The sequence below is a fragment of the Podarcis pityusensis genome (genome assembly GCF_964106645.2).
Source record: "Podarcis pityusensis genome assembly, chromosome: 5".
Taxonomy (NCBI): Eukaryota; Metazoa; Chordata; class Lepidosauria; order Squamata; family Lacertidae; genus Podarcis; species Podarcis pityusensis.
The window spans coordinates 15184060-15197495 of NC_138032.1; the positions used below are offsets into that span (position 1 = coordinate 15184060).

At 43.2% G+C, this 13436-nt stretch overlaps 1 protein-coding gene across 1 annotated transcript in view; it reads left to right on the forward strand.

The window, feature by feature from the left end:
* The window catches only part of SLC7A14 (solute carrier family 7 member 14), a 59372-nt gene that overhangs the window by 18055 nt on the left and 27881 nt on the right, over positions 1–13436 (forward strand). The window contains exon 2 of the mRNA XM_081007042.1: positions 4577–5077. Within this exon, the coding sequence (XP_080863168.1) occupies positions 4774–5077 (304 nt within the window). The 5' untranslated portion in view covers positions 4577–4773. The remainder of the gene's footprint in view (positions 1–4576; positions 5078–13436) is intronic.

Sequence of the window (13436 nt, forward strand, 5' to 3'; positions counted from 1 at the left end):
TTTTGATTAATGACAGTGAAAATGGAAAAAGCCAATTAGAATTCAAAGAGAGATGGTTTTCTTGTCTCTTCTTGGGCTGTGGGGGGGGGCATGGGCTGACAAAGTGTTTTTCTTAAGCTTTTGGGTATCATTGTACAAATTTTGTGTTTATCCACTCATAAGCCCATTTATTCCTATTTCTGCATCAATCTTTCAATTTGTTTTTTAAACTCACACCATTTTTTCATACAACTTGTATTTTTCAGAGTTTTTTTCATTAAAAAAATCCTGTATTTTGCTGAGGGTACTGAGAGTTGTGAGGAGAGTGGTTTATCAATTGATCCCTCTTCCCAGGGAAGTCTGGGAATTGTAGCTCTGTGAGGGGAATAGTGGCCTCCTAACAACGGGTGGTGCTGTGGGTTAAACCACAGAGCCTAAGACTTGCTGATCAGAAGGTCGGTGGTTCGAATCCCCGCAACAGGGTGAGCTCCCGTTGCTCTGTCCCAGCTCCTGCCAACCTAGCAGTTTGAAAGCACGTCAAAGTGCAAGTAGATAAATAGGTACCGCTCCGGCGGGAAGGTAAACGGCATTTCCGTGCGCTGCTCTGGTTCGCCAGAAGCGGCTTAGTCATGCTGGCCACATGACCCGGAAGCTGTACACCGGCTCCCTTGGCCAGTAAAGCGAGATGAGTGCCGCAACCCCAGAATCGGCCACGACTGGACCTAATTGTCAGGGGTCCCTTTACCTTTACCTTAACAACCTTTAAGCACCCTTAATAAACTACAGTTCCAAAGAATCCATGACTGTTCAAGTGGAATCCTAGTGCTTTAAATGCATGGTGCAGATGTGGCCTCACTTATTGGTCTAGTAAATGCAAATCACCACCATCAAGGAAAAGAACCCTGTGGGTTGGGCACCATCTTTGGAAGCTATTTGCAAAACCAGAAATGAACAAAGTTTTCTTCAGGAAAAAATAAACCTGTACAGCCTTCCCCTTCTCCCCCAGTGTTTAATAAAGCCCCACACCAAAGTGTTTGTGCCATTTGCTGTGTTTAATAGGCAAGAAGGTAATTAGTGGATGAGTGAAAAATGTAACATTTGGCCATAGGGAGCATTATACATCTTTGAGTTTTCTATGTCCCCACAGTGGGATGCTTTTGAGCTGAAAAAGACAGACATAGTTTAATTATAAAGCACTCAGTTGAAACCCATCCAGATGTTTTAAATGTCACTGCTGAAGTTATGAAACTGGTGTCTTTGGGTGCTCTTTGAAGCCACACGGCTTAAAACTCTGAATGCACTTAAACTGAGCCAGATCACTGGCTCATTATGCCTGCTCCTGTCTGCAGTGACTCTCCAATGTAGTTCCCACCAGCCCTGCTGTCTGAGATCCTTGCTTAAAAATAGCAGGTACCAGGGGCTAAACCAAGTGCAGACAAAGCTATGTTCCAACAGTAAGCTATGGCACGTGTCCCCCATCCTCAGAAAGCACAGTCAGTAGCACACTGGACTAGGCCTCCCACATTGGAAGTAAGAATTCGACCACTTGGCTATGAATGAAGAGCTCAACCTTATGGCTATTGGCTGCTAGTTGGGATGGCCATCTGCCGCATCCAGGATCAAAGGCAGTGTGTCACTGAATTCCAGTTGATGGGAGCAACAGCAGGAGATGGCGACTGTGCTCCTGCCTGCCTTTGAGCTTCCCACAGGCATCTGGTTGGTCACTGTGGTTGGAAACAGGCCTATTCAATAGGTCTTTGTTCAGGTGGTCTTATATCCTGCTTTATAGAGCACAGTCCCCGATTTAAAGTCCAGTCCTAGCCCTGTTGAAAGATAACAATGTTGATGGGCATTGGTAAGAGGATATATTAATTATATCTAGTCCTCTACAGACCCATGTGTGTGTGTTAGGAAACAAAAGAAGAAATGGCTGGTACCTGGGTTTTTTAGGAACGCAGGGCTTGTGCATAAAGAGCCCCAGTAGCAGAGTTACAATCCCATCGTTAGGCAGATTTAGTGAAGTGTAGAAATAGGCTTTTAAGCCTTATTTTAATACACTCCAGCTACTTGAAGCGGTTGGCTCCCTTTACCTCTCCTGCACACCATACGTTGAAGGAAGTTTAAAATATATTTTACTTACAGTCATGCATTGTTCTTAGCAGCAACGATAAATTTCTGGTAAATGTTCTTGGTTGAAAAGTACCACAAGGGCAGACATATGTCTGGGACAGAGAGCTAAGGTGTGGGATCCGTCACATGCAACGCGAGAGGGGGGAGGGAGAAAGAGAACAGGAAATAAGAATTATTTCTTCCCTCTCAGGAGAAGTGGGATGTGACATCACTGAGCCTACTCTAGCAATTTAGAGTCTGTGGTTCTTAACCCTTTCACATACTAACTCTGTCCTGAACTAGAGACTCTTGGCCCCTTGCTATCTATTCTGATTGGCAGTAATTTTTTGAAGTCTTTTGTAGGACTTTAGCAGGACAATAGCACCCTCCCCTTTCCAGCAATTGGTATTCAGAAGCATACTGCCTTTAGCTGTGGAGGCAGAGCATAGCCATTATGGCTAGCAGCTACTGATAAGTCTTATCCTCCATGAATTGGCCTAATCCACTTTTCAAGCCATCCGTCATCTCTGCGTGCTGTGGGAGTGAGTTCCACAGTTTAACTATGCACTGCATGAATATGTACTTTCCTTTGTCTGTCTTGAGTTTTTCAACATTCATCTTCGTTGGATGTGGACGAATTCTAGTGTAATGAGTGATACACAGAAAGAGAAAGTTTTCTCTAGCCACTTTTTTCTTTGCCATGCATAATTTTATAAACTTTGATCATGCCACCTCTTCCTCACCTTTTCTATAAACTAAAAAATCCTAAATGCTACAACCTTTAATCATGGGGTAAATATTGCTTGGGGTAAATATCTGGGGAAACTCTCTAGGTTTTAGACAACCAACAGCAGTCAACTTAACGCCATGTTTTTGCTAACTTGGCTAAATTTCTGTATGTATTAAAAACACACATTTAGATACAAAGGAGGAAAATAGTTTCTTTTTAGCCAAAAATGAAAAAAGAGAGAATTGTTTCTTCCTCAGGCAGCTGGAAAGATATTGTTTCACACTACCCCTTTCCTAAACAGTGAAAAGTTCAAGGCACCATTTGCCCAGTAAATATCATTTGTGGAAGAGAACACAGAAGAAATCTTGTTACCTTTCTAGTCATCTATGTCCAAATATACAAAGTAATCATTGCTCAAGCACAAAAAGCAATAGGTTGCAGAAGCAAGCACACAGACAGTGTATCTACAGCACAGTCCTATGCTTATTTACTCGTAAGTCAGGCTCATTAGCTTCATATTCCCACACAATGTACGTGTGCATAAGTTTGAAGCCCAAGTGTAGAGCAATTAAGTGCTGAAAATCCAACTGATGTGCATAGATGTGTGATCCAGGCCTTATTGTGCTGCTGACCAATTGCTCCATCCTTTTCAAATATATTCTGAACAATAGCACCAAGAGCCCTCTCAGCAGGACCCCCAAACCCAGCAGGGCTCTCTTACCACATTTTAAAGTAAGTGGAGTAATACATATTATCATCTAATTACCACACACACACACACACACACACACACACACGACTATTAAGTCCAATGTTTAAAATTATGTAGCTTAACCACTGATTCTGAGTGCCACGTATCTTGAGTAATAATAATTAAAAAAAATTATTTATATCCCGCCCTCCCCAGCCGAAGCCGGGTTCAGAGCGGCAAACAACTGTAAAAATAACACAGTTTACATAAAATCACAATCAATTAATTGAAATACATTCTAAAATCAATTCATTCTAAAATCAATTCATTCTAAAATCAATTCAGAGTCAAATTAATGGCAACCATTGGGCTAGAGTTCTATGAGGATTACAGAAGGAGAGAGGGGGGTCAGACTGTGCCTTGGCCAAAGGCCTGGTGGAACAGCTCTGTCTTGCAGGCCCTGTGGAAAGATGTCAAGTCCCACAGGGCCCTAGTCTCTTGTGACAGAGCATTCCACCAGATCGGGGCCACGGCCGAAAAAGCCCTGGCTCTGGTTGAGGCCAGCCTAACCTCCCTGTGGCCCGGGATCTCCAAGATGTTTTTATTTGAAGACCATAAGGTCCTCCGTAGGACATACCAGGAGAGGCGGTCCCGTAGGTACGAGGGTCCTAGGCCGTATAGTAAGGAAGACAAGGAAAGAGAAGCCAACTTCATTGCTTCTGAGATTCCTACATTGCAGGGGAGTTGAACTCCATGACCCTCAGGATCCCTTCCAATTCTATGTTTCTGTGAAAATGACACCACCACATGAACACATAGCAGGTCTATAGTATGGGACTTAACAAGAACACCAGAAGCTGCCCATTACCAGGTCAGAACATTAATCCATCTAGAAATTAGTATTGCTTACACTATACACCAAATGTGACTGGTCCTCCAGCATATGCTGCTCACGTATATATTACTGTAATCTTGGTTCCTAGGAGTGGGATAGTAACGTTCCATGGTCCCACTTTCTTTCATTCACACAGGAATATATTTTCCCCCTCTTTCTCCCTTTTTCATAGGATCTCACAAGGCGAAACTGAAACCCAGGTTGTTAAAGCTGCAGTTTACAATCACACCGCAGTGGCTTTGAGTTGACATGGACCATCTCTGAAACTGACTACCTGTCTGCTAAAGTCTATGCTGTCAGACTTCATTACGGGAGCTAACTGAACTCTGTGGTTTTCGTTGGCCTTTCTTTCCATCCCTTGACATCACAATGAGCGGCATCCTCTCGCACTTGGACCCCCGGCGGATCCAGTGGGGTGCCACATGGTATGCCATGCACTCTCGAATCCTCCGCACCAAGCCAGTGGAATCCATGCTGGAGGGGACAGGCACCACCACGTCCCATGGAACCAAACTGGCCCAAGTGCTCACTACCCTGGATCTGGTTTCACTGGGAGTTGGAAGTTGTGTTGGCACCGGGATGTATGTGGTCTCTGGCCTGGTTGCTAAGGAGATGGCCGGGCCGGGCGTCATCGTTTCCTTCATCATTGCAGCCGTAGCCTCCATTTTGTCTGGTGAGTCTTCCCAAACTGTATGCTTACTAAATGCCTATTTACTGAAGAAGGCTGATTCTATTTCTCATGAATCTCTAGGGGGAACTTTTTAGCTTATCTTTCATCAAGCATTGTCGTTGCTCATAATCTAGGGGTTGGGGTACCTTTGTGGGCCAGGGGGGAGATCTTTATCCCCACCCCCACCCCTGCAAACCCACTGTGACAAGTGGACAAGTCCACCCATCTGTCAGTCATCTTATATCATGATGGCATCATGACCAGCTGATGAGCTAAGGGTTCAATCCTGCTGGCTAAAGGGGTCAAAGAACACACTGTTGATGCAGCACCCAGCGGGACTGAACCCTGCCCATCAGCTGACATCACTCAGTGTCATCAGTGAGTGGACAGCTGGAGTTAGTTTGGAGAAAATGGCCCTGAGAGCCAACCTGGACCACCTGGCAGGCCAACATTGGCCATGGGCCATGAGGTTCCCCACTCTTTTTTTTAAGCATTCCAGGAACACATATTTTATAAGCAATTTGTTCTTTGAAGTATGTATGTATTTATCTATTAGAAACCTTTTTATGCCACCTTCCGCTTCCTGTCTCCAGGCTGTGTACAACCGTATTGAAATACATGTCAAAACAGCATTAAACTACAGGAAGAAAATGCAATGGAAAACTAGGGCAGAGTTAAAAATATAATATACTGAGATCAAACACCAGCCTGGGAGCCCAAATGTCTTTTTAAAATTAAAGAGGGATGGGACGACTATTGCCTTCAGGTGCTCAAACTGTCAGCCAAGGGTAATATGTAAGTCGCTCATAAGTCGTCATTTTACTTTTCAGGAAGCAGCATAATCGTCTAAGGCTATTGGGGTGGCACACATTGGTGTGCAATGCTAAATGTTCAGAATGTAAAGAAAGTAAGCTGTGCTATCTTTCCCTCTGATTAAGGACATTATTAAACTTGTTTATATTACCTGCCTTCCATTTTATGAGACCTGCTGAAACTCTCTAGATGGAACTGACCCTAAATGCCTCTCTGGGCCTAAACATGCTATTTGTTCAAGGGGAAAAAATGGCAAAATATACAAGAGCAAAGTACTATTCTTTTAATGAGTCAACACCTTTAGTAGCACCAACACCTCTGCCCCAGACTAATGCCAATGACTAATAAAACCTTTTGCATTACCAAGTGGGAATGTTCGACCATCTTACAAGTAAGTCCACCATGGCATCTGATTGGTTGTGACTACAGCACTCCGCAATCATTCCTAAACCTAACTGGATAGCATAATAACTATGTAAGAATTCTGCCTCTATATTAAGATAGAGTGCAGTCAATTAGAACTATGCTCCATTTAAGGTTTAGCTGAACCATGACCGAATTTTGTTGTGTTTCCACGATCCTTTTCAGATATCATGAGAGTCAGCTCAAACACTATGCTGAGTATTAAATCTTTGTAAACCTGGGGTCCCCACCATGGTATCCCCAGACCTCCTCTTGGTTCCTGCCTAAACCTCTTGCCCTCCCAATTTTTATTTTATTTTTTTTAATTGAGGACTTTTTTTGGCTTGGCAGGCCGTATGATTGGAAGGAGCTGTCTGTTTTAGGGGGGGTGTTTGCTTTGTTTGTCTGTATTGTATTTTTGGGGGGTGTAAACATTTCAACTTTTTTAATTAAGGGTCTGACCATCAGCTGTTTTCCTTCTGTATTTTGTGGTTTCCAAATGTACCCTGGGCTCAACTGAGGACCATAGGAGCCAACTCCTAAGGGTCAAGGTCCCTTTGCTCCCCAAAAACATTTGAGGGTTGCTGCCCCACTCAAGTTGATGGCCATTGCTATTCAAATGATGTGCATGCACTGTGTCTTGTGATCAGTAATGTGGGGCAGGGCTTTCTTGGGTCCCCCCAATATTTTATTCAAGTTGACACCCCTGCTGAGGACCATTGTTGTAGACGTAGACTGTTTCAGTGACCTAGCTTAACTGGATTTAGTCAAGTTAGAAAGCAAAGATACATACACCGTGCTTAAGATAAGGATTGCTTAGACCAGCTTTCCCTAACCTGATGCTGTCTGGGACTGATGGAAGTTGTAGTCCAATGACCTTTTGAGGACATCGCTTTAAGGAAGGCTGGCTTAGACTATCAGGGGAGTTGCATTGACACCACCCTTTTCGGACCTCATGAGAGCCAACAAATACTTCCAGAGGGTCTCTGGCTAGCAAGAAAGGCTTGTGGATTACTCACCGGCTACACCGAACATATTTGTAATCCATCTCAGTCAATTAGCGTAATTGGTCTAGCAATATGGTACGAACTGTACTTGTGTAGATTAATTAACATTCACTTCCGCTACCCTATAATAATGAAGAGAGAAAGGACGTTTTCAGGACCCTCTAGGACTGTCAGAATCTATTACCCATTATCGTTAAATGGCACCTCAAGGTTTAGAGTTAAGCATCCTTTTGAATATCAGATGTCAGGAACAAACAAGAGGGGAAGGCTATTGAATTTGTACCCTGCCTGCAAGTTTCCCAGATGCGATTGGGATGCAACATTTTGGACCAGGTTGACTAAAAGAATGCTGGACCAGCAAGACTCTTCTGTTTACATGCCTGAAATTTGATTGCTGGTTTCAGAGTTGTCTGACTGAAATTTGATTGCAGGCTTTGGTTTTTAAAGGATCACGATGAATAAGAAGAAGTAAACAAGTGTAAAACAAAAGTCTCTGAATCCTGGCTTCATTGACTGAATTTAGCCAAGGGTATGAATTGGTCTATGTATGTTTTCCACGTGAGCCCATTTACGGCTGGTGTTCGTCCTTTACAGTTCAATGATAGCAAGCAGACACAATGTTCCAACGCAAGCAGTGGAAGGAGCCTTCTGTGCTTCTGAGGCGGGTTATTGATGCTTCAAATTTGATGTGGGTGTCAGTTAAGAAAACACTGATAAATAACAGAAGAACCTTGATTTGAATTCTGCATTGTAAATGCAACACAATGAAATATCCCGGATAAATTTAGCTTTTTAAAACAAGCTTTTCTCTAATGCTTTTCTCAAGCATAAAATAGTTGTTTTCATTCTACTTTCTCTTATGAGATTGGAATTTCTCATCCAAGGTCTACACCTGGCTTGGCTACAAAACATCAAGGGAAAACATTCAACTCATTGTTTCACTTAACTGTTTTTGAGAACTGGGAATGGCTAACTGGTGCCACAATGGATGGACTAGAAGCAACTTTATCCACTCTGGTGGGACCGATCAGATTTTTATCAAGGTGGGTCAAGACAACAGTGGGCAGAAGACAACTATGGATCTGCCATTAGCTCCCTGGATGATTCACAAGGACTTCCGACACCCAGCTGATTTACTAGTAGCAACTAAAGGACAGTCCCCCTGCCCTGGCTCAAATTATACTGCTGAAATGAAGAAGGCTGTTGATAGATTTTGGTGTGGAAGGGCTGTGAGCTCCATTTAGATCTGGTGCCTAAAATAAATTCTTTGGCTCAGAATCCTTTAATTCTAAGTGTATATCCTTTGCAGCAGGTTCCAGTTGGTGGATCACAGGGTCTACTAAAAAAACCCCCACCCAAGTATTTCCTGAGGTCTGCCCAACCCAGATTATGGGCTTATCCGCAATTACCTTTCCTCCGCTCTTTCCAGGCACAGTCCACTGCTTAAAGCTCTGTGTCTGAGCACACCCCCTCTTTTGCAAAAAACCAAAACGAAACCCTGACCTATAAAGCTCAATAAAAGCGTATGTCAATCCGCAGAAAGCCCAAATTGATGTTTGCTCCAATTGAGCACTAAAGAGCAGGTTTTCATGGAGAAAGCTTGGGGCAAAACGAAAACAGAGACTCAGACACAGAGCTTTTAAGCACAGACCTGTGCCTGGAAAGAGGAGGGCAAAAGATAAGTATGGATAAGTATTATCCACAAAGCATAGAATCAAATAGGATGGTATTTATGTGGGTCTGGACCAAAACATCTGAACTCACAAAGCAGAACTTCAGGAACTATAAAATTTAAGAAGGTTAAAGCCTGTTCGGGGGGGGGGAAATGACATAAATTCATGCCTATAAAAAAATCAACACAACCAGGAGCTAAAACTCTGATTTACCTAGAAATGGAAAATGCTATTGAATGAAAAGACAATGCTTTTTTAGGCATCAGAATTCTAAAGAATAAAGCTAGCCATAATATTAATTCCAGAGTCTATATTAGGTCAACCAAAATGCCATAAAATAGTGGGCAAGCTTTTGAATTCCCCAAAACACTTCATCAGTTTTAAAAAAAAATGTGTGGAAGAGGCGAGAAAAGTCAGCTGTTGTTCGTCAAGCCATACATGTCTCAATTTGGCACATTTCCAGAGGCAGAGTGGGAGGAGCTAGCAGACATTCAAATAAGGCACTTTAAGTTTCAGATGTTTGCAGGTTTCATGTTGCCCAGTGGCCTCCTGGGAAGAAGAAATACATAATGGCTGCGCCCCCGTCTCTGTAAATATAACAGCCAGCTGTCACTGATCCAAAGTTACTAAAATGTTTTCTGACGGGCGTTTGTTCTTTTGAGACAGAGATAAAAATAAGCCTCTGTGCTATCATAGCAGCTGGACTGCAAAATGTGAGGCACCACCCAAACTGCTGCTGAGAAGGGACGACAGCACACCTTGTCAGATCACAGTTTCAGGTAGAGCTCACACGACTCAGGTGGTGTTCTTAGCCAGCTGAAAGCGTTTCGGTTACATTACAAATTGGAATAAATGGATGCAACGAAGGAGGTCTGTGACTTTTACATGTTAACGCGTACCAGGAAGGTTTTCTGGGGTACCTGGTAGTTTGTTAAGAGAGCTGGGAATTGTAGCCCTGTGAGGGGTTTCCTAAGAATTCTCAGCACCCTTAACAAACTACGGTTCTCAGGGTCCTTTAGGGGTAGTCCTGATTGTTAAAGTGGCACAAGAGTGCTTTAAATGAAGGACTGCATGTGAAATCATAGAAAGCCATTCAACTATCTGTTCCTATGACCTTGGTAGTTTTCCATTAAGATATTACTTGGGTACAAACAACACAGCTACACACTATAAGCAAGAGTAACACACAAAACTGCCAATATTGTATCTCTACCACAGGGGTTATGTTTTAAAAATTTAAGATTATAGCAAGTTTGCTGTGTTGGTTATTCCTTTTCTTCTTTCATCTTGATTTGCTTTCATTCCACTGAAGAAAAACATTTTCCCAAGCACTGAGATATATTTTTATAGTCTCCTCGGCCATTTCCCCCTTTTTGATCATTCCTGAGTTTTGTTATTTATAACAGCAACGCATTCTTGGAAAGCAAAAGTGAGGCTGAGCTAGGAAATCACAAAGCACATGAAACTGAATCTTTCTCTTCACCTTCTGCTTAACCTTTTAGCTGCGGTTCTCATAGGCATCTGGGATATAAACAAAACCTTGGGATGGGTTCTCATGTTACTATTTTCAAGAGCTGTCTCTCTTTTCACTGAGCTAGCCTGGCTGATCATATCTCAGCTTCATAAACTGAGATAAGAACGAGCCTTTTCCCAGGACACATAGCCTCTTCTTCTGCCTGAATGTGAGCCGCGATAAAGACCTCCACTAGTGTAACTGGTGCATTGCTTCACAGCACAATCAAGGTTTACAGAATAAAGTTGAATAGATGTCAAGAACAATTCTTTCCAGGTAAATATGCATAAACGTATAGGCAAGATTCAGGCCCTCCAAATGTCCCTATTTTCCAGGATGTCCTAATTTAGAGAAGCTGTCTGGGTTTCTTTTCGTCCCGGAATGTCCCACTTTTCCTTAGGATGTCCCTATTTTCATCGGAGAAATGTTGGATGGTATGGAGTTATCTAACACCCGAGCCATCTGAAGGCAATCCTGTATTGGGAAGGTGTGGGTGTGGGTGTGGGTGTGTGTATGTGGGTGTGTGTATATATATATATATATATATATATATATATATATATATATAATGTTTTTGTATATGTTGGAAGCTGCCCAGAGTGCTGGGGCAACCCAATAAGATAAAATTATCTTTATGGAATGGGATGTCCCTATTTTCCTAGGAGAAATGTCGGAGGCTAGCTGAAGTGGAGACCAAATAGCGCTCCCTTCCCCCTGCTTTAAAAAGTCTTCCTGCATCATAGGGACACTGCCTTTCCTGATTTCATCTATTTGCTCTCTCCGCACCCCAGGCTTGTCTGAAGCAGGTCCTTTCACCTTCATTTCCTCCAACCTGATTCCGACATTCCCAGGGTCTTTGGTAAAGGCTTGTCCCTGGTTGTTTACTAGAACTATCCCATGGCTCCTGAGTCTGGACCTGCTGCCACTAACTCATGACTTTGCAGGGGCAACTGCCCAAAAAGGCAACTGCCCTATCAATCATAGGCTGAGTGCTTTCGAGCTGTTCAGCAAAACATACACGCAAGGACCGGAAAAGATTTGCCACAGTAGTTCATGCGTTGGTTACTTCAAGACTGGATTACTACAATGTGCCTCACACATGCACACTTGACCACTTTGATCAGCAGAATTGGCATTGCTGAAGGCGCTAAATAATAACCATTCCCCGACCTGGCCACAGTGATCCATGCAACGGTCACCTCCAGGCTTGACTACTGTAATTCGCTCTACGTGGGGCTGCCCTTGAAGCTGTCCCAGAAACTCCAGCGGATGCGGAAAGCTGCAGCGAGGCTCCTCACGGGATCTCTGCCATGGGAGCATATTCACCCAGTGCTTTTCCAGCTGCACTGGCTCCCGGTGGAGTACAGGGTCAGATTTAAGGTGCTGGTTTTAACCTTTAAAGCCCTTCATGGCCTAGGACCCTCGTACCTACGGGACCGCCTCTCCCGGTATGCCCTACCTCAAAGTCCATAAATAGCAACACCCTAGTGGTCCCGTGCCCTAAGGAAGTTAGATTGGCTTCAACCAGAGCCAGGGCCTTTTCAACACTGGCTCCGGCCTGGTGGAACGCTCTGCCTCATGAGACCAGGGCCCTGCAGAATCTGATTTCTTTCCGCAGTGCCTGTAAGACAGAGTTGTTCCACCTGGCCTTTGGCTTGGAGACAATTTGATTCCCTCCCCCTCCTTCTTTTCTTTTTCCTTTCTCCTCCTGTGATGAGGCTGCATTTTAATGTTTCAATATTTTAATGTTGTATTTTAATCTTGTTTTTAAGTTGTATTCATTCAACTTGTTTTTATTATTGCTTGTTAGCCGCCCTGAGCCCAGCCTTGGCTGGGGAGGGCGGGGTATAAATAAAAATTATTATTATTATTATTATTATTATTATTACTATCATCTGTAAGAACCCATTTGTTTGGTGTGGCAGCACCTGTCCTTTGGAACTCCCTGCCAATTGAGATCAAGAGCCACCTTCACTGCCCTCTTTTTGGTGCCTGCTAAAACTTATTCCCGCTTAGAGAAGCCTGCCCAGATGCTTAGGAAAGTGAGATAATATTAAACTGCTTTAGTAATTCAACTCATGTATGTTTTAAAGCAGGGTTGAGAATTTTTCTTGATTTTATTGTTTTGTCTTTTTGTAAAGAGCCAGTGTGGTGTAGTGGTTAAGAGCAGTAGTCTCGTAATCTGGGGAACCGGGTTTGCGTCTCTGCTCCTCCACATGCAGCTGCTGGGTGACCTTGGGCCAGTCACACTCCATTGAAGTCTCTCAGCCCCACTCACCTCACAGAGTGTTTGTTGTGGGGGAGGAAGGGAAAGGAGAATGTTAGCCGCTTTGAGACTCCTTAAAGGGAGTGAAAGGTGGGATATCAAATCCAAACTCTTCTTCTTCTTCTTCTAAACTGCTTTGAGGTTTGTTTGTTTTTACAATCAAGCGGTGTATAAATTGTAAGGCAAAAAAAAGAGGGCACCTATTGTCCCTCATGCAATCCTAGGCTGGATCTAGACACATCAAATAAGCGTTTCAGTTAAACACGTTGTAAACTCGTACAGGGAAATCCTGTAGGGAAAGACGGGACTCAACAGCGCCATCTGGTGACACGGTGTTATATTGCATATACAACACATATAAAACACCTTCTTTAGCAGTCTAGTCGAGTCGCTAGCCATGTTTACTCAAAAATAAGTCCAACTGAATTCAATGGGACTTATCCCAAGGTACATGTGTGTATAGAATAGCAGTTTCCAACATATTTACCATGGGGAAAGTATCATTAAATTCAGTAGATCTTGCTTCAGAGTCGACATGGCTAGGACTGCATTACTAAGGAACTGAAAAAAAGGGGATTTTATTATTAAGAAGAAGCAGCAGAAGGTGCTATAAATAGGAAATTATAGCCAGTCTTATGAAAGCCCTAACTATCCAGCTGTGTTTATTTGTTCCTGAATGATACCATCA